This window comes from Acomys minous (assembly GCF_964271855.1).
Source record: "Acomys minous genome assembly, chromosome: 7".
NCBI classification, from domain to species: Eukaryota; Metazoa; Chordata; class Mammalia; order Rodentia; family Muridae; genus Acomys; species Acomys minous.
The window spans coordinates 71,818,665-71,839,667 of record NC_140488.1 but is presented as its reverse complement, the minus strand read 5'-3'; the positions used below and the strand labels follow the sequence as shown (position 1 = coordinate 71,839,667).

General features: G+C 39.7%; 1 protein-coding gene across 2 annotated transcripts in view; it reads right to left on the bottom strand.

The window, feature by feature from the left end:
- Positions 1 to 408: 408 nt before the first annotated feature.
- Positions 409 to 21,003, bottom strand: part of NEXMIF (neurite extension and migration factor) — a 121,070-nt gene continuing 100,475 nt past the window's right edge. Inside the window, exons 2-4 of one of the 2 annotated variants that reach the window (XM_084788961.1) lie at positions 7,362 to 7,487; positions 2,328 to 6,708; positions 409 to 1,755 (exon numbers count right to left, since the gene is read on the bottom strand). In XM_084788961.1, the coding sequence (XP_084645087.1) occupies positions 1,671 to 1,755; positions 2,328 to 6,708; positions 7,362 to 7,440 (4,545 nt within the window). In that variant the 5' untranslated portion in view covers positions 7,441 to 7,487 and the 3' untranslated portion in view covers positions 409 to 1,670. Of the gene's footprint in view, positions 6,709 to 7,361; positions 7,488 to 21,003 lie in introns of both variants that reach the window. The other variant, XM_084788960.1, reaches the window with a different exon arrangement.

The window sequence follows — 21,003 nt, the reverse complement described above, 5'->3', positions numbered from 1 at the left end:
TGAATATATTTTGGTGTCAATGACTAGGTAGGTTGCTCATATTTTATTCAAAAATGTCTTCTGAAACATCTTCCCTGTTTTGTTAAGTCCCCCTTTCTCCCACCCCTTATCCTCCTCCCTCCCACCCCAGCCTCTATATTCACAAGTTAATAGGTTAGTAACAATATTAGTAAGAATAGTAACAACAACAACAACCAACAACATTAATAATATTAATCCCCTATATCAGTATAGCACTTTATGATCTACAAAGCGCTTTCATATCCATTATCTCATCTGTGCCACAGTGCATCAGTCATCAGGCACACAGGCCCTTAACTGTGCAAGGAAAAGAGATCAAATGTTACAAGTCAAGTGGTGAATAAAGGGGAAGAAAAGGCTAGCAGTGAGGAATGTTGGAACCGTGAATTATTTTTTTTTGTTTTTTGTTTTGTTTTTAAGTAGTGGAAGGGAGGGTTAAACTAAAAAATGTGATTTAAAAATTATTAAAATTTGAAATTTACGTTTAGTGTGTGATGTCAAAAAGTAGTCATCCTCAGACTATATATAGATGGCCCAAATTAGTTATTTCCATATATTGTTCAGCTTACCTGGTATTATATATTTAATCAGAGGAAGAAAATTTTTGTCAATCTGAGATGCCATTTGTAAAACTGACATTGGCATTGCAAGATCAACATGTAAAGGACACTAAGCCATGTTGTGAGTGTACTTTTGACAAAACTGGAATAAAACATTTAGGAAACTACTTAAATAAAAGCAATCTATGTATTTCATTTATCATTAGTGTCAATTTTATAGCTATTTTATAATTTATCCCAGGCTATTATAAAATATATAAAACTGAGATATAAAGTATCAGCAATATAACTTTGCACTTTAAATTATTTTCGCTATTTTGCTTTGGAAAACGAACTTTCAAAGCAGCTGTTTTATTTCCTCGTACAAGGTTCTGTAAATGCATATACTCTGTCCTTGATGGACTTAGCTGTTGTGACCTTCAAGCTTTTCCAACAATTTAATCTTTAGATGATGGAATGAACAAATCTTTATTGTGCCTTGTTTTCTGTTCATGTTTCCACACAGGATAGTAGAGTTTAAAACATTAAAAGAATATAAGTATGGATGTGTATATGTATACACACATTGCATATATGTGTGTGCATATATACTTAATGATAATCCTTAATGAGCTTTAAACTGTGGGGTGAATCTATGAGATGAGGTAAGAAAATTTGGCACAATTCAAACATTATCCTTTGTTTTGGTAAACTGTATAACACAACATATTTTTTCCACTGTGATCTACAGGTGCTATCCACAAAAGTGGGGGTGGTTAATAGCAAGAATCACTGGAATGTTTCTAGTAAATTAACAGGGACAAGTCCCCCAAATACTCACAACCAAATGTTGATATAGAAGTAAAACTATATACAGTACAGTTACTAATTTGTAGTTTGGCACAATGTTTTCCTTTTTTTTCCCTAGTGGGCAAACAGTGCATAAACTACTCGTGCAACTGTATGACTTTAGAAATCTTTTACACAGAACATCAGATTAAAGTTTGATTTCAAAGACTTATTCCCACAATTTAAAATTCTTTTTTTTAAGCACTTACAGGTCAACATACATACCACAAAGTTTATTTTGAAAGAAATAAAACACAAACATCAAATGTCTTTCTGGAAAATGTGAGTCTCTTCTTCAAACACAGGTAAAAGCCAAAATGCTGTTTCTGCTTTTAGGAGATTGTAGCTGTTAATCCCTGCAGAAAAATCAAAGAATTTATACCATCTTAGTAAGTTTTAATGTATGTCCCACGAAGGGATCATACCATGTAAATATACTGGCACCATACTAAATGTTGTATGATGCAGAAAGATAGAGAAAGCACTCCTAGTTGTCATGTGTTGACAGCTAATGCTCTTTTGTTTAAATGATCTTGGCTTTTTGTCTACATGACTTTTTGATTATGTTGTTCAGTATCTGTCTTTATTGCAAAGCCCTTCCATTCCAAAAATCATTCAAGAGCATATTTTAGTTCTATTTTCTTAATAAGCAAAAATTAACGCTGAATAGAAGAAAAACGTAGCCTTTGTTAGAACTTATCCCTAGCTAAGCCACAACAAAATTGCCCGATATTTTGGGTGGCTTAAAGGGATTTCCATGCATTTTTTCTTTTCTTTTTAATTTGAAAAAAGAGAATGGGAAAGAGTCTCTCATGCAAATGTCTGCTTTCAAGAGGGAAAAATGAGGAACTCTGAGGCTCAGCAGGTAGTAGTAAAGCCAAGGGCGCTTTTCATCTCAGTCATTTGGTGCAGTATTACCTCAGTTTTTCAAAAGAAGCTGTCCCAACCTCATCCTTGTGGACCTGTTCTCGGTCCATGCGCTTTCCCTTATATTTCTCATCTCGCAGGGCCTTGGAGCTGGACTTGTGACGATATAATTTTTTGTGTGTTGGTCCATTATTGCCTAAAGTGCTCATGTTACTGTACTTTTTATCAAAGAAGCCAGATCGAGAGTCCTCACTGTAACCAGGCATGTCTGCACGGCCAGGATCACCAATTGCTGCTTTCCCATTGCTTTTGCTCACACCTTTGACTGACCTATGATTCTTAGTAGCTCCTGAAGACCCATTATTAACTTTTTTCTTAGATTCTTGTGGTGTCCCAGCCAATATCTTGAGGGTTTTTAACTTTAGGCTGTTGGAATCAGGGGAGTAGAATGTGTTGGACTCTCCTTGATGCTCCATGGGTTCCCAAAGGGGCTCTATGGAGGCCATCATGAATCTCTGCACATCTGCCATGCCAGAGGCAATGTTGGACAAGATATAAGAGGGCTCTTGAAATTCCCGTTGGTCATCATCCAGAAGGTTGTTGGCATTAGTGCCTACGCTTATGTCATTCCAGCCTGGCCTGCTTTCCTTTCCCAAAGCCCAATCTCCAGAAAGTCCCTTTTGACTTGGCACCTTCATAGGAGCAACAGGACCACCATGTTGAATACATTCAGTCAGTGTTTTTCCACTGGAGGAAGTGCTATTAGGTTGGCTCCCACTATGGCCAATCCCAATTTGCATTTTCTCTCCATTGACAGCAGCCACATATTTCCCTTTCTTTGTTGATTTGGGAACCTGGCGTGAGGTTTTGCTAGGTGGCTTTTCAACCCCTTTGTTGTTAGCTTTTGGAGATTTTTTCCTGGTGTTTTTCTGAGAAGAACTTTGGCTCACAACTCCACTCTTGCCAGGCGATGTTTTCTTTCTTGATTTTGACACTTTGTTGTTGGTACTAATTTGCCCAGCTGACTCATCAAATGTTGACAGGCAAGGGGTTTTTTGGAGCAGGCCAACAGAGTCCTCATCATTGAACATATGGAACTGAAACTGATGGTTATTTAAAGTAAAGCCATCATCTGCTTGGACCTGTTGTGAAAGGGTAGCACAGTCCCACTTGATTTTCTCCATGCTGCCCAACGACCCTGCAATGCCTTCTTGGAATCCCTTCATTGTTCCTAGGGTTTTGATACTCTCACATCTGGTACTCTGAGGAGAAAGACTAGGGGTGTCTGGTGGAGATATTTCTGAAAGGGAAGAGTGGCGGAACTTGTCAGGAGTGAAGTTGGAGATATCGAGGAGGTCAGTGGACTCCTTTAGAGGTGCTATCTCATCAATGCTCTGCTGGATCACCAGTTTGGGGCTGCAGTGGGCCAAGAAGTCATCAGTGATATCGTCATCACCATCCTTTTCACAGGATTTCAAGCTTAAGGAACAATAGTTGCTTGAACTAACAGAAAGGGGAGTCATCGAGTCAAAGCTAAAGAGCCGGCCATCATCATCTGTACTGACTGGGGCCTGCTGGAAAGGAAAGCAGATCTCGCCATTATTAAAGTGACACAATTGATACGAGTCATCAGATGGGAGATGGGTGTCCTGCACAGAGGCATACAGAACCTTGTTGCAACCACTCCCACCGCTACTGAGGCAGACAGGGCTATATGTTATAGCTGTGAGGTTATTCTCCATGGAGACAACTTGAGAGGCTTCAAATTCACTAGATTGGTTTGTGGCTATCTCCCTTGAGACTTCAGTCATAAAGTCTTGGGGACCAGACGTATCCTTATCGGGCCACATACTTCCATAGTTGCTTGCTTCCACTTTGAAGTTATGAGATGAATGTTGCAGCTCAGAGTCAGAAGGTGAGGACAGCACACAGTCCTGAGCAGACTGGAGAGGTACAAATGCTTTTTCCGTTTGAGCGAGGCTGCCTTCATTTTGCTCTGGAGAATGGTTGGTGAAGTATGAGATGCTAGTATTATTTGACAAGTCAGAAGCATCTAACAGTGTTTGCAGATACCCTCCAGGAATAACAGGTAGATTGGTGGCAACGTTAGTAGATGACAGAGGCATTTCCGAAGAGCAGGTGGTTGGTAAGAAAGTGGAATTCTTAACAACCTTTGTCTCGTGAAACTCTGACAGATGGGAACTGTTTGAGGTCCCAGGAGTGACTTCATTTTTTAAGTTAGCCTTGATGGATGGGTCTTCTAAGACAGGGCTCATTTGAACAACTGCTTTGTTCTCTTGTCCAGTTTTGATTTTTTTGGATTTTAATCTGGCTTCACTTTTAAATTTAATTTTGTTGAGCACTTTCCTCTCTGGCCCTTTGAACTCTGGCTCTTGAGCTGTGACTTTCGCAGAGTCAGGGACTATGATGCCACGTAAATGGGATCCATTGGCACAGCTTGGGGCAGCAAGAGGTGCTGCTTTCAGTGTACCTTTTAAACTGCCTTCTTCTTTGCGACTGCTAGCTTGTCTCTGATCACTGCAGAATGAAACCTGCTTACTACTTGCTGAGGTTTCCATGGATTGGATCCTTTGAATCCTGTGTCTATTGCCAAGCTTAGATTTTCGTTTACGAGCAGGTGGCAGGAATGACACCTCAAAGCTACCTGGTTCAAAGCTTTGCTTTTGGCATAAGGGCGTTTTGATAGAGTCTGTGGTGCTGTTTCTCTGCTTTTTCTTCTTCTGCCAGAAGCCCTTCAAAGGTGATAACTTGGCATACTTACTGAGCTGATTCTCACTCAGATTTACTGTTGTCTCACTGGCATCTACCTTACTCAGCTTCACCAGCATGTTCTTCTCACCTTTAAAGCGATTGATAATGATATATTTGATAATAACAGGGGGCTCCTTACGGGTTACTTTTCTTCTCTTTTTGGGACACCATTCATCATCATCTTCTTCTTTGGAGCCACCTGGAGGCCATTCCTTTCTCTCACTTACTTTTTCCCCCTCTAGTGAGTCAACATCATATAGATAATCTTCACTGTATCTGACTTTTCTCTTGGCTCGCAGCCCATAGTTCTGCTGGGAGGATGAGCTGCCAGAATTAGTGTCCCGAGCCATATAGCGGCTACAGTCTTTGATCTCCCCCATGGCATCATATGAGACCTCAATGAAGGAACTGTCATCACTGAAATTCCCTGATGTCTCCAGGGAATTAGTAAGGTGGTCAGGCTTTAGGTTCTTAAACTGCTCTACCTCAAGCCCGCTATCCACTTTATTATTTAATTCAGCCTTTCCCCCATCATCTTTTTCATCTTTTTTCTCTATACTTTCGTCTTCATGTACTTCTTCTTTGCCTTTCTTCTTGTCTAAATTTTTATCTTCTTCTCCCCAGATGATGCTCACATCAGGGACCTTGAATTGAGAAAGATCACTGCTCTGTTTGAGAATTCCACTCTTAGATTCCCGCTTGGGACACGTAGTAAAGACACTGGGGAAAAAATTGAATTGGGCATCTTCCTGCATCAGAAGAGTGGTCTTGTCTCGAACATTGTCCTGAAAGGACTCATATCGAATTTTGAGGGAGCAAACATCACTGCCCAGTGTTGACTCATCATCATCAAACATGTAGTTATCCACATCTTCTTCAGAGAATAGGTTAACAGACAGTTCATTCTTCGAACAGAGGTCAAGTAGTTCAATTTTACTCTCACTAATAAAAGTCTCAAAGTAACCCCAATCCTGATTGGAATTGGCCAGCAAAGCTTCTTCTGTATTGCACTTATCTAACAGTAACGCCTCATAATAACTTTTCTGAGTTGGATCTTCCAAGTCAATGTCAGGTTTCTCAGTTTCTCGTCTATCTCCCGCCCTTGATTTATGCAGGGGGAAGCCTAACAGCTGGTCAGAAAGCAGCTGCTCTCCGTATTTGATGTTTTCCCCAGCATTAATGCATTGAATACCTATATCAGAGACTGCGCATGTTTCATAATCTCTGTTTAGATCACTGACTTTCAGACTGATCCCTGGCTCAGGGTCTACTGCTTCTTTTGATTCCATGAAGCAACCTAAGCAAGTCCGGCTTGGCTGCATGAGGCAGTCTCCATTCAGGGCTGACATGCCTGCAGGCTCCATTATGGCAAATGGAGCTTTCTCACATTCGTTGGGCAGTGACCATGTGTTCAGGCCTTTTGCAGCTCCAGATGTGAGGGAGATGGCATTCACAGATGCACTATTAGCAGAATGATCAGGTGCTTCAATCAGGCCCAAAGGAGATGGAGGGCTCTGCATACACGGCTTCTTAGATGGCAGTGGTAGGAGCCCCCTGGGAAACATTGGAGACTCCTTTTGTACCACCGGTATAGGCTGGATTGGTGTAGTAGCTTCTAGAGCTGCAAATGACTTCATTGCCATGTCCTGGTCCTCTGAGTCTTGAGAAAAAAAGAGGAAAAGACAGGAATAAAGTTAGGGGTTTTAGATAGGACTCATCAGTTTCTTTCCCTTTATTAGTTTCTAATGCTTGGATATCATATAATAAACTACGCCTCTGCTTCTCTAGCTTAATGAATTACCACGTAACCACTAGAAAACAACTCTAAATTAATAACGAACATTTACACAAATGAAAAATAGCCATTCTTCTTCAGGAAAAGATAGAGCCCCCTTAGAAATGAGCAAAGAACTGGACTGATGGATCAGTTGTAAAGTCAAAGTTTTCAGAGAGGAAAATGTGCAGGGGGCCATTCATGGTTTGAACTATGGGACACATGCCCATACTTGAAAACTCACATTAGAGAAGTTCCTAGTGAATCCACAAAAGTCTCACATCAGAACATACTTATAATTTACTAGTAATTTTGAGGAACTTCATTTAACAAATCTTACAGAGCAAGGGGATTCATCTGAAGACACTCAGAGATTCTTCCAGCTCAGGTAAAGATCTGGCAGAGTAAAGTTTAGATTTACGTCAACTTCAGATATATTTTAGATTCAACCTGTCTCGAGTTTCTGCATACTGAAAATCCACATTAATAAGAAAAGACTACCAGGAAAGATAATGTGTATTATGATTAAACTCTCTTACCATTTTCTTTGACCCCATTCATCAGATTGTTTTCTCCATTGGCTGAGGCAGCAATAGCTTTATCTTGTTGGTTATCCATGAATGTAGCCTCTTACTGTTTCATTCCAATTTCAAATGTCGTTCAACCTGTGTATTTCAAATACACAATGTCAGTCATTCAGTATGTCTCATTTTTTATTTTACATGGTACTTCATCAATAGGGCTTTAGAAACACTGGGATCTGTTTTCTAGACTGGCTTTGCTACTTCTTCTGTTTTGTTTCATAGTTTACACCTACTAGATAAGGTATTTTATTCCTTATCAACAACCATATTATTCAAAATGAGCATTGGAGGAAGAAGGAAAATGTACAAAATTAGCCTAATTATAATTACCCAATTAGGAAGGATGCAAAGTAAAGTCTAGGATAACTTTAAATAATGTGTGTATACGTGGAAATCAATTTTGTTTACTTTGTTTCTACTTTAGATGACCAGATGCTCTCTAAAGACAAACCAATTCATATATATACACACTCATATACCTCATACATAATTTATTTTTATTATTAAAATATAATTACATAATTTCCCTACATTCTCTTTCCTTCCTCCAACTTCTACTATGTCCCTCCCTCTGTGTCACTCCCTCTCTAATTACTGGCCTCATTTTTACTATATGCATATCCATATAACTATGTCTTTATCTGTATACACACTCATATCTATAGCATATATCACTTATTTTCTCTCTGTCTTAACTTTGATTAGAGGATGTCTTATTTTCTTGATTTATATGACTTCAGTAGAATTTTGACAACCATGCCTCTAAATACACATTTTGAAATACAAGATACTTAAAATGTTACTTTAAGTAAGATCTAGATTTTATGAAAAGGTTGCAGCCTCATGTAGTGCTTTGCAGACATAGTACAAACATCTGTGGCTTTTCATTTTTGTCCACTTCCTTAGATATTAGGTATATTAAAAATGTAGAAGGATGGGTCCCTTTGAGAAAAGGGGGCCACCATGTGCCACTAACCTCTATCTCTAAACATTTTTCCCAGTCAGGTTTTTATCCCCATATTTAAAAGCACACACTAAGACCATGAGCCATCACACTCCTGTAATCTCAGTACTCGGGAGGCAGAGGTAAATTTGAGGTCAGTCTAGCCTACATGGTGAGACTGACTCAAAACAAAGCAAAATAAAACAGGGCCTGCCCAGGTCTTCTGGGATGACTTTTCCATGAGACACCAGGTATATCCAGCCTCACAGGCCTGCCTAGCTGACTCTGGGACTTTCCTTTTCTGGTACCCACCAGGTAGACACACTCATTCCCATCTTACAGACCTGATCTGTTTCTCCAGGACTTCTTTACCCTTGTAGCCAAGTAGGCCTATTCTTCCATTCTTCTGCACTCCATAAGATACATGGCTTCTCTGGGAACTCCCTTTCCCATATTACCAGTAGACTCTGTACCTTCCCATCTTATAACTTCAGCCAGCTCATCTGGAGCATTCTTTTCCTATCTTGCCAGGTAGTCCCCTGTTCCTTTCTACCCTATAAAGCATCTTTCTCTGAGCTACTGGGTAGATTTCACTCTGTTTACCCACAGGACTCCCTGCTCTTCTGGGATCTCACTCCACATGCTTCCAGGCCACCCAGCTCCTCCAGGAGCTTCCATCCTCACACTTCAGACTGGACTACTTTCCACTTTATAAATTGCTCCTCCAGTGATGCACAGCATTTTCATGTACCCCTTTATAACACACAGGCCTCCTGACTTCCTTGGAGCTTCTGCTTCCAACCACAGGTTGGCCAGAGCAATAGATGGCGAGAGCCACACCAGAAGGCCACAGAGGAGAGGACCAACAAGGGTTATATTGACCCTTGGACAGAGTCTGTTCATAGAGACAAACTTGGACTCTCTTTAGCCCCCAATACCAGTACCATAAAACAAAACATCTCAGCCCTCTATAGCTTAATCCTCTCATGGGCATTGCATATGCCTAGAATGAAAGAAGAAAGGTGATTTGAAGAAAAAAAAAGATTCAACTAACAAATCATTTCAGGTGCACAAATTCTAGTAACAAAACAAAAGTAACATGAAAAACCAGTATACCATGACCGCCACGGTGGTGGTCTGAATGACAGTGTCACCCACACTTTAAGATATTTGAGTTCTCTAGTTGGTAGGTTATTTGGGTATGTTTAAGAGGTGTGGTCTTGTTAGAGGAGGTATGTCACTGGAGTCAGGCTTTGAGAATTTAAAAGAGTTAACTATTTCTACTTCCTGATTGCAGTTCATGATGTAAGCTGTCAGCTTTCAACTGCAGCCACCATGCTTGCTTGCTGTCACATTTCCCCTCCATGACAAACTCTTATCCTTCTGGAACCATAAACCAAATAAACCCTTCCTTCCATAAGTTGCCTTGGTCATTGTGTTTTATGACAGCAACAGAAAAGTAGTAAGTATACACCCCTCAAAAAATGACCAACCTCATAGTATAAACCTTAATTAAAATGACCTAGAAGACCTTCCTGACAATGAATTTAAAAGAATGATTATAACCATGTTCAAACAACTCAATTGGTATATATTCCAAGGGAACCAAACAAAGAGCGGAAAAAATGGGGAAGTCAATTCAAGATATGAAAATATAAGAATTGCTAAAGAAAATCCAAACTTAAAAATGAACTGATAAATTTACTAAGTCAAATAAAAAACTCTTACTGAAAGAACGGATTATGTGGGAAATAGAGTGTTGGCACTGGACGACAAAGAAGAATTGTATCACTCAGTAAAGGTCAAGACAACTTTTAAAAATTGAGCAAAACACAGGAGAGCTTTGAAATACTGTGGAAATATCTAATATTTGAAGCATGGGCACAAATGAAAAATACCACAGTGAACACATGGAGAATACTTTTAATAAAAAGAAAATGTCCTAAACCTAGAGAAAGATGTTCACCCAGGTACAAGGGACCCACAGAACGCCAAATAGACATGCCTGGAAAGGAACTCCTCAAGACATTGTTAAAGCTAAAACATGAAAAACACAGTCTAAAGAAAGGATACTAAAAGCTACAAGAAGTCTCGTTAGGTCACTTACAAAGGCAGGTCCACTAAAATAATACCTTATTATTTATTCTTCAGAAACTTTAAAGCCAGAAGGGCCTACAAATATGTATACTAAGTTCTGAAAGACCATAATTGTCAAACCAGACTATCCTATCCAACAGAACTATCAATTAAAATTAAAGGAAAAATAAAGCCTTTCCATGATGAAAATAGATGAGAGGAATTTATGACCATTATGCCAGTTCTACAGAATCTACTGAAGGAATATGTCAGTCTAAAGTGAAAGACAAGTACACTCAAGAGGTGATAGGGAACATAAGCAAATTCAGGACAGTTAATCAAAAGAAATATAAGAAAACAGCAACATCACAACAAATAACAAGAATGTACACCATTAAATAATTGTCAATATTAGAGGTCTCAACTTTTCCAACAAAATGACAGAAAATTAACATATTTGATTATAAAACAAGATCTATCTATGTATCTTCCTGCTGTCTTGAAGGAACACACTTCAGCATAAGGTCAGATACCACCTTAGGGTAAAAGAATGGAAAATAAACGAATGGAACTAACAAACAAGCAGATGTGATTATTACAAAATAGTGTTTAAAACAAAATAAGTCTGAAGAGATAGGAAAGGACACTACATACTCACTAAAAAATCCACCAGCAGGATATTACAATTTTAAACATGTGCACTGAAAACAGGTGCATTCAATTTCATAAGAGAAATATTAGTAGATCTAAGATCATAGATGAGTCCCAACACAGTGATAGTGGGTGCCTTCAATACTCTCCTGTCACCACAGGCAGGCTATCTAAATAAAGAAAAGGAATCATCAGACTTAAATTATATAGTGAATCAAATAGATCTAACAGACATCTATAGAACATTCTACCCAAACACTAAAGAACACAAATTCTTACCAGCCCATAGAACTTTATCCAAAATTGATCACGTATGAAACGGGTCTTAAGAAACACAGAAAGGTTGGAATAACATCCTGTATTCTATCTAATAACAATGTAATAAAGTTAGATACCAACCGTAATAGAAATCACAGAAAGTACACAAACTCATGGAGATTAAACAATATACTAGTCAATGATGTATGAGTCTCTAGAGAAATCAGCAAGGGAACACAAAATACATAGAATTGAATGAAAATAAAAACAAAGCATACCAAAACTTATGGTACAGTGAAGACAACCCTTAAAATCAAAGTATACAGGGCTAAGTACTTATATAAAATTTTTGAGATATCTTAAATTAATAACTTAATGATGCACCTTAAGGTGTTGGAAAAATCAAAGCAAACCAAAGCAATAGACAGTAGATGAGAAGAGAAAATCAAAATAAGGGTTAGAATTAATGAACTAGAAACAACAGTAACAACAACTAAACAATTCAAAGAATCAAGTAAAGAGCCTGTTGTTTGGAAAGATAGAGTATTAATAAACCCTTAGCCAAATTGGCCAGAAGAAACAGTTAATGCAAACATTATTGCAATTAATTAAAATTAATGCAATTATAAATGAAAAGAGAGACAATACAATAGATAATAGTGCAATTTAGAAAATCATAAGATCATTAGGGACTCAGTTCCACATACAATAGGTACTCTCTCTCTCTCTCTCTCTCTCTCTCTCTCTCTCTCTCTCTCTCTCTCTCTCTCTCAAGCATAAAAACTCTCCTCTTCCCAGGTACAAACCTAACTAAGGAAACAATCAACAATTGGGATCTCATGAAATTAACTTCTATACACAAAAAAAGATAAATTGAGTGAAGAGGCAGGCATCAGGGATCAAAGTTTCTACTTTGCAATGGACATATTAATAGAGGAAAGGAGAAATTTGTGGGGTCCCATCCTTAGACAAAGAATGACAAGTAACTCATGACTGCTTGGAGGAGGAGAATTAGTCTCTTCTAGGGATGGCCCTCTTATTGGTTGTCCAATACAGAATGGTCAGCCCTGAAAGTAGATACAGACAAAACAACAAAATGGGCTCCACAGGTTGTATTCATATATTTATGCATGCAATGTGCATGCATGTGTAACAATAATAATAAAAGAAATATAAGTTATCAACTTGACAGTAGTTGGGGACATGAGAGAGGTTAGAGGGATGTGTTGGAGGGAGGTCAAAAAATGGGAAAAGTAAGGCAGTTCTATTTCAATTCCAACATGTTTAAAATAAATAAGTGAAATCTGTAGATTTCAATCCTTAGTGTCTTCTGATCTTTTACATTTATAGTTAATTTCAAGAAACTCTAATTTTAGTACTAGAAAGGTCAGGACACAGAAAGAGGAACTATAATAGCTAATTTTAAAATGAATGCAATGGCAGATCCATGAGAATAACCCAGGCCTTTGATAAAGAAACCAGGTATTTAATCTAGAAAGCATCTAGAAAGCATAGTCTAGAAAGAAAATGGTGTTGGTCTAACTGGAGTTCCGCATGTAGAAGAATGCAAGCAGATCCATATTTATCACCCTGCAAAAAGTCAAGTTCAAGTGGATTAAAGACGTACACATAAAACCAGATACACTAAATCTATTAAAAGAGAAAGTGGGAATCAACCTTGAGCTCATTGGCACAGGAGACAACTTACTGAACACAACCCCCACAGCTCAGACACTAAGATCGACAATTTATAAATGGGATCTCTTGAAACTGAAAAACTTCTGTAAGGCTAAGGACACTGTCAACAGAAGGAAATGGCAGCCCACAAATTGGGAAAAGATCTTCACCAACTCTACATCTGACAAAGGGCTAATATCCAAAATATATAAAGAATTCAAGTAATTAGACACCAACAAACTAAATAACCTAATTAAAAATGGGGCAGAGAGTTAAACAGAGAATTCTCAACAGTGGACTCTTGAACAGCTGAGAAGCACGTAAAGAAATATTCAACTTCCTTAGTCATCAGGGAAATGCAAACCAAAAGGACTCTGAGATTCCACCTTATACCTGTCAGGATGGCTGTGATAAAAACTTCAAACAACAGCACATTCTGGAGAGGATGTGGAGAAAGGGGAACACTCCTCCATTGTTGGTGGGAGTGCAAACCTGTACAACCACTTTGGAAATCAATTTAGCGCTTTCCCAGCTATACCACTTCTGCGCATATACCCAAAAGATGTTTCACCATACCACAAGGACACTTGTGAGGATCAGGAACCAGGAGGGGGTAGGAGTGGGGGAGAAAGAATGTCGACGGAGTTCACACAGTATCCCAAGAATCAGACTCTGGAGACCAGATTCAAAGGTGCAGATCTAACTTTATGGTTCAGTGTATAAGCCTTTAAAAGCTTGAAGGGCCAATCAGACCACCCAGTGCTAGCCTCAAGCACCAACAGCAATCAATCAGATTGGTGTAGCTGTGAGGAAATGGGGGGAGGAGTGCAAGGCCACCTCAGGAGACTTCTGTAAAGAAGGGGGAAGAAGCAGTCACCGCCCTAGCCTCCTCGGATCCATTTTGAGACTTCACTAGTGTGATTGGAGTCCCTGGTAGATCAACACTGTGTGCAGTGGATCGGGACAGTTCGAGGAGCCTTAGGAGCCGCTGACGCTTCACTAGCCCTTCCCTATGGCCTCCATAAGGCTTATCTCGACACTCCCCACAGACACTTGCCCAACTATGTTCATAGCAGCTTTATTCATAATAGCCAGAAACTGGAAACAATCCAGATGCCCCTCAACTGAAGAATGGATAAATAAAATATAGTGCATTTACACAACGGAATACTATTCAGCTATTAAAAACAAGGACATCTTGAAATTTGCAGGAAACTGGATGGGACTAAAAAAAAAAAATCATCCTGAGTGAGGTAACCCAGGCCCAAAAAGGCATGCTTGGTATATACTCCATTATAAGTGGATATTAGCCATGAAGTACAGGATAACCATGCTACAATCCACAGAACCAAAGAAGCTAAGCCACAAGGACGACTCAAGGGAGGATGCTTGAATCTTACTCAGAAAGGGAAATAAAATAGGCATTGTAGGTGGATGGAGGGTGGAAACTGGGTAAGAAGGGGATGGGGAGGGGAGCAGGGGTGGAAATTAGGAATAGGAAGTGGGGAGCGGGTCCTGTGGGAGAATGGAAATCAAAGGTGGGAGGCATCCTGAGATTTGCCAGACACCAGGGATGACGAGGTCCCAGGAAGTCTATGGGGGTCACCCTAGCTGAGACTCTTAGCAGAAGGAGATAGGGAGCCTGAGGTGAACACCTCCTATAGCCAGGCAGGATTTTCAGTAGAGGGATAAGGACACCAACCCACCCACAAAGCCTGACCCAAATTTTTTCCTGCTGACAAGATGTATAGGAACAAAGATGGAACAAAGATCGAGGGAATGGCCAACCAAAGACTGGCCCTACTTGAGACACATCCCATGAGAGAGAATCCCTGAAACTAGTAATGTTACTCTGCTATGCTTGTAGACAGGAACCTAGCACAGCTGTCCTTTGAGAGGCTTCATCCAGCAGCTGATGGAAACACATGCTAAGACCCAAAGCCAAACATTAGACAGAGCTTGGGGAGTCCTATGGAAGAGTTGGGGGAATGGTTTAGGGAGCTGGAGGAGTCAAGGACTCTATAAGAAGACCTACAGAGTCTACTAGCTTAGGCCCATGGGGGCTCACAGAGACTGAACCACCAACCAAGGCTCCCTGCACAGATGAAGCAAATGTGTAGCTTGGTCTTCATGTGGATCCCCGCAACAACTGGAGCAGGGGCCCTCTCTGACTCTGTTGCCTCCCTTTGGATCCCCTTCCCCTAACTGGGCCACCTTGCCTGGCCTCAAGTGGGAGAGGATGCACCTAGTTCTACAGTGACATAATATGCCAGGGTGGGTTGGTACCCATGGGGGACCTTCCCCTTCTCTGAGGAGAAAGAGAGGGGAGAATGGGGTATGTGTGTGAGGAGGGGACTTGGACAAGGGGAGGAAGGCGACAATCAGGATGTAAAATGAATAAACAAATTTAAAATTAAAAAATAATCAAACAACATTTAAAATGTTAAAAGTGGGATATGTATATAAAAACTGCCTTCATGTATTAATGAAATAGTCAATTAAAAAAAGGCCATGGTGTGGGGGGGGGGGAGAAGGAAATAATATGAAAGAGGACCTTAACGACATTATGTTAAGTGCAATAAACCAGTCACAGAATGACTAAAGACAAAAACAAAAACAAAATCCTCCAAACAAAACAAAGTGTTTTCTTCTTAATTCTTATCATTTTAAATTTCTGCCCAAAAGAAGGATATAGAAAAACAAATTTCTGGTTTACTAGACTATACATTTACCCTCTTCAGGAAAACGTAATAATGAAACACTGCTTCATATGGTTATTATTAAGAACAAATGTTCCATAAAGGAGCAATACACTAATGCAGGTTGGTGGTGGCACATGCCTTTGATCCCAGCACTCAGGGAGCCAGAGGCAGGTGGATCTCTGTGAATTTGAGGTCAGCCTGGCCTACAAAGTGAGTCCAGGACAGCCAAGGCTACACAGAGAAACCCTGTCTTAAAAAACAAAACAAAACAAAACAACAACAATAACAACAACAAAACAAACAGAAAAACCAACAAGGAGCAATAAACTAAAGTATCATCAATTATCCAAGCATGCCAGACATGACAAGAATATTGTTCCAGGACATAGTAGTAACATTCTAACTTTATTCTTGATAAGGACATCAATTTCTTTTAACAGAAAAATCTTACCCACTAACCAAAATTTATACTTCAGAAGGAAAGGAAATGCTATAAGGCTGATAACAGAGGACAGAGATACTTTTGACAACAGAATAATAGGGTGTGTGCGCTTGAAGAGTTGTGATAGGGAGAGAAAGATAAAGACCATGGACTGGGTTCTCGACTGGATCTAGCTATTGAAAATGTATTTTTTCATTTATAACCACTTTACAAAGTTGGTTTTAGTAAATTCCTATTTTCTTTCAAAAAGGAAAACTGAGTACCATAAGAATTAATTTAATGAATACTTTAGGTGTTTCTTTTCTAGAATTTAAAAGGGAAATTCTAAGCATTCTTTCAGAAATTTCTTATGACTTTTCAAATCTTATTTTAAGATAGACAACTAAATGCATACAATTTCCTAATTTTTATTTATTTATATCTTGGTAGTTTACAAAAATGATTCTGGAGAGAGACAATAATTTCTTATACCCTAATCCTGAGCTTCTGTTAGACTTTTCCCACTGATAAGACATTTATGACAACAAATTTGGTGAGGTTTAAAAAAATCTGTTTTAAATGAAAACTGACTAGCACTTTTGGAAGAATAGTAAATAGCACAGTGAAATGGCATTGCAACAACATTTTGAATCAAGGAAATTCTCAACTAAACTGGAAAAGCATGCCCCCTCCCTTCCCCCTCCCTTTGATTAGGCCTAAGGAAGGCTCACAGATCTGTCCACTGGACTGCTATGCTCTTCTTCAGAGGCCTTGAAGACTAAGGTGTAAATGGTTCCTACCAATATTTGTGTTAGTTGCAGTGTGTGTGTGTGTGTGTGTGTGTGTGTGTGTGTGTGTGTGTGTATCCATTGCTTTTCCCAAGTGGGAAAAAAGTGAAGCAGAAGGCAATGACATAGTAGTGACAAAGCCACTGAAGTGTTAGTACCAATTGCTGGAACACAAGTTTAAATCAATTCAAATCGACTCAGTGCTGCCATGATTATGTTTTATCAAGCACTACTGTAGAAAAGACAAATGAACGATCTTCTAGTCCCATTCACCTGTCTTTTCTACAGTAGTGCTTGATGTGTTAGTTTTTTGCTTTACCGTAGTATATCACTAATAAAAAGAACATAAAATGAATAATACTTGAAATATTGAATATAGAAAAAAGATGAACAGAATGAAAAAGAAATGGGACTTAAGTTGAACACTAGCCTGGAGAGATGGCTCAGTGGTAAAGAGCACTAGCTGCTCTTCTAGACATCCTGAGTTCAATTCGCAGCAACCACATGGTGGCTCACAGCCATCTATAATGAGAGCTAGTGCCCTCTTCTGGTGTGCAGGCACACATGCAGGCAGAACATTGTATATGCAATAAATAAATAACTGAAAAAAAAAAGAAGTTGAACATTACATGCAAGGCAAATAGAACATTTTAAGGCCAGCAAAGTCATCATACATTTAATTTTATAGTGCTAGACTGGAATGTGAGGCCCAGGGTATTTCATGAAGGCTTTTGGCCTAGACTGCCTTTTTCTCCACTCCACTTCCCTATCCACACCTCCTGAAATATCATTTTTCAAGGTGCATCTCAAATGTTGTTGCTAAAAGTAAAGCCCTTCCTGATTTCTCTCTTTTCCAGAGGTAGAATAATTGCATTATAGATACCATAGAAACTTTTCTGTCTCTCTTCGAGTGAGTGTACCATGCCTGTATTAGAATTTGTCCATGTTTAATTTCTCTCACTGAGTTCAATTCCCAGCACCGACATGGTGGCTCATAACCATCTATAATGATATCTGGTGCCCTCTTCTGGCCTGCAGGCACACATGTAGGCAGAACATTGTATACATAATAAATAAATCTTCAAATAAAAGAGAAATTGTAAAGAGTCAAATGAAAACCAAAAGATTATGAGAGTAATAGAAATAGAATAGACCCTTAATTTTTGTTTTCCTCTGTCCCGTATCAGGTGGCATGTTGGTAGATGGTACACATTGGAACAAACGTGGTATGTAGAAGAAGTTATAACTGATAATGTATACCGAAACTATGCTATGGAGTAACTCACAAGGATACTACAGAGTTTTAATTAGTTAAGACTAGTCATAAGACCAGTGTTCATGGTAGAGACAATGGAAGGAGATGAGGGCAGGTATGGTAACTCATGCTTGTAAGCCCAACATTTGAGAAGTGGATGCAGGAAGATTATAATGAGTTTGTGACTAAGCCAGGGCTATAGAGTGAAACTGTGTTGAAAGAAGAGACAAAGAGATAGCTTAGGATATAAAGTTCAAGTGTACAGCGTCAAAAACAAAACAGATCACTAGAACTAGGAAATAAAATGGAAAAGAAATATTAGCCTTCAGCAGAACTGTAGAAATGTGGCTTGGTGACTTGGTGAGGCAAAGCAGTCAGCACACAGAAGAAAGAGCTTGAAACCTTAATACACAGTTGTAAAAAGCACATCGGAAGCAGGTGGCTTTAAGTGCAGAGTAGCCTCAGAGAAGTCTACAATGCAAGATGTTTATGTAAATGAATTAGGTCAGTATTAAGACTTCTGGGCCCTACATGGCTAATGAAGCTAACCCGGGCTCTTGCTGTTACAGTGGAAAATGAACAACTAACCAGGAAACTGCTACTAATGGTAGGTAATCTACAAGTTTGATCAGAGACTGAAGTGAAACACAAAGACAGTACTGTTGTAGCAAGCAGGTCCACAACAGATTTTTCAGGCTAGTCTAGATAGCTCTGTCTACAACCCTTCTTCTCAGCAAAAAGTGAAAGAAATAATCAGCAAAGTAGACAGCATTTTACTCCACAATTCTGCCCAGTTAATTCTGTTTTCTAATACATTGCAAGATTCCACGGATCTAGGTTAGAAACGTGTACTTAATGCTTTGAAAATTTAAGAAAGCGTGTGTGTCTCCATGGTGTCCAGAAGAGCGCACAGATTCCCAGAGGCAGAGTTGGGTGGTTGTGAGTCATCCAACATGAGTGGTGGGAACTGAATTCCGGTACTCTGCAAGAGCAGCAAGTTCTCTTAACCACGAAGGTATCTCTATAGTGCTTACATAATATTTTTAAGTACAATAAATATACTTAAATGATCAATCATACAACCTTAAAAATATTAAGAAGGAGGACATAAAAATGATCACAAAGAAACTCTTAAAGCAGTGGTTCTCAATCTGTGGTTTGTGACCACGTTAGGGATCCAGTGACACCTTCATAGGGGCCACCTAAGACCTTCAAAAAAACACAAGTATTTACATTATGATTCATAACAGTAGCAAAATTAGTTATTAAGCTGCAACAAAAATAATTTTATGGTTGGAGGTTACCATAACAGGAGGAACTGCATTAAAGGGTCATAGCATTATGAAGGCTGAGAACCACCAAATCTATATTTCTCCTTTAAAAATTTTTATTTTTTCTTTAAATTTTGAGATTATAATATAATTACATCACTTCTTTCTTCCCCTTCCTCCTTCTAAACACTTCCATATTTTCCTCCTTGTTCTCTTCCAAATTCCTGGCCTTTTAAAATTAATGTTATGTGTATGTGTATATACATATTAATTCTTAAATATAACCTGCTCAGTCGGAGGAGTTGTGGGGGTGGGTGCTGAGGCCTTCATGGGAGCTCTCAGATGTGCAGACAGAACAGTAGATGTGGCCAAATCCCAGGAAGAAGAGCTGGTTGTTGGTGAGACCCAGGGAAGGCAGTGTCTGTACAGGGAAGGCAGTGTCTGCACAGCTTTATTCTTCTTTATCCGGTTCTGGTAAGCCTTTAGGCTGCCTTGAGGCTCCCATTGTGAGTAGCGTTCTCCCGTACAGTGTGCTGATCATTCACGGGCACTCAGCTAATGATGTAGTTGCTGTATTGCTGCACCATGCACGTTGTCTACTGTTTGAAGGCCTCCATGGATGAGTTCCTCCACCAGGGTTGGAGGATCCCATCCTTGTCATATTCTTCGCCTTGATCGTCAAAAGCATTTGTCACCTTGTAGCCCAGGATGATACCAATGCCACCAAAGTTCACGGATTGGGTGAGGAGTGGGTACAGAATGGTGCCTACAGAATTCTGACTAGAAATACAATCTTGTTTTTGGTGGGGTGGGGTCATATTCCACTGATCTCTGTTGGGGACTTTATTGGTTGGCTGTGACTATTCATAAGCTGAGAAGTTATGGGGTTTCTAAGTATTAATATGAAACTATGGTGCAATCGTTGAACACTCATTTCATTCTTACATGCATGGCAGTAAATAGTGCTTTCCTCTCTGCCTCATTCATGCTGACAGTGGAACTTTTGAACAGGTGCGTTGTGATGGCTTGCTTGTGTTTGCAGAGGTTGCTGAACGTCCCCCAATGTGAGTAGCCATCAAGTATAGGGCTGGCTTTGATCCAAGGCCCCACAGACATAGCTGAAGAATTCCTGGCAAGAGTTTACAGTGAGGTCCATGGAATTTAAGACGGAACTGGTCACTGAGATGCAGGCCTTGTTCAGACAGACTGGGGTTATTTCTGTCCAACACTGGATGTCCAGAGCTGCCAGGCTGGCCACCAGCTCTGCTGCCAGAAACAACACCAGAAGCAGCTGCTTCTTCAATGGGGGTCAGCACCACTTAGCATCTTTGGCTGTTCCAGGAGCTGCAGAAATTCATTTGCAAGGCATGTCACCCTCAGAAAGTGAATCCAGGAGTCCCTCTTTGTCCGGGGTGGCCTGCTTGTAGGTTGCCGTTATCGTCATGGGCCCTACAGTGGGACTCTGGCTGTGCATCCCTTTCGGCTTGGGCTCTGGCTGCATTGTGCTGCTGGTTCCTGGGTTCCCAACTTACTGAAGCTGCTGCCAATACATTAC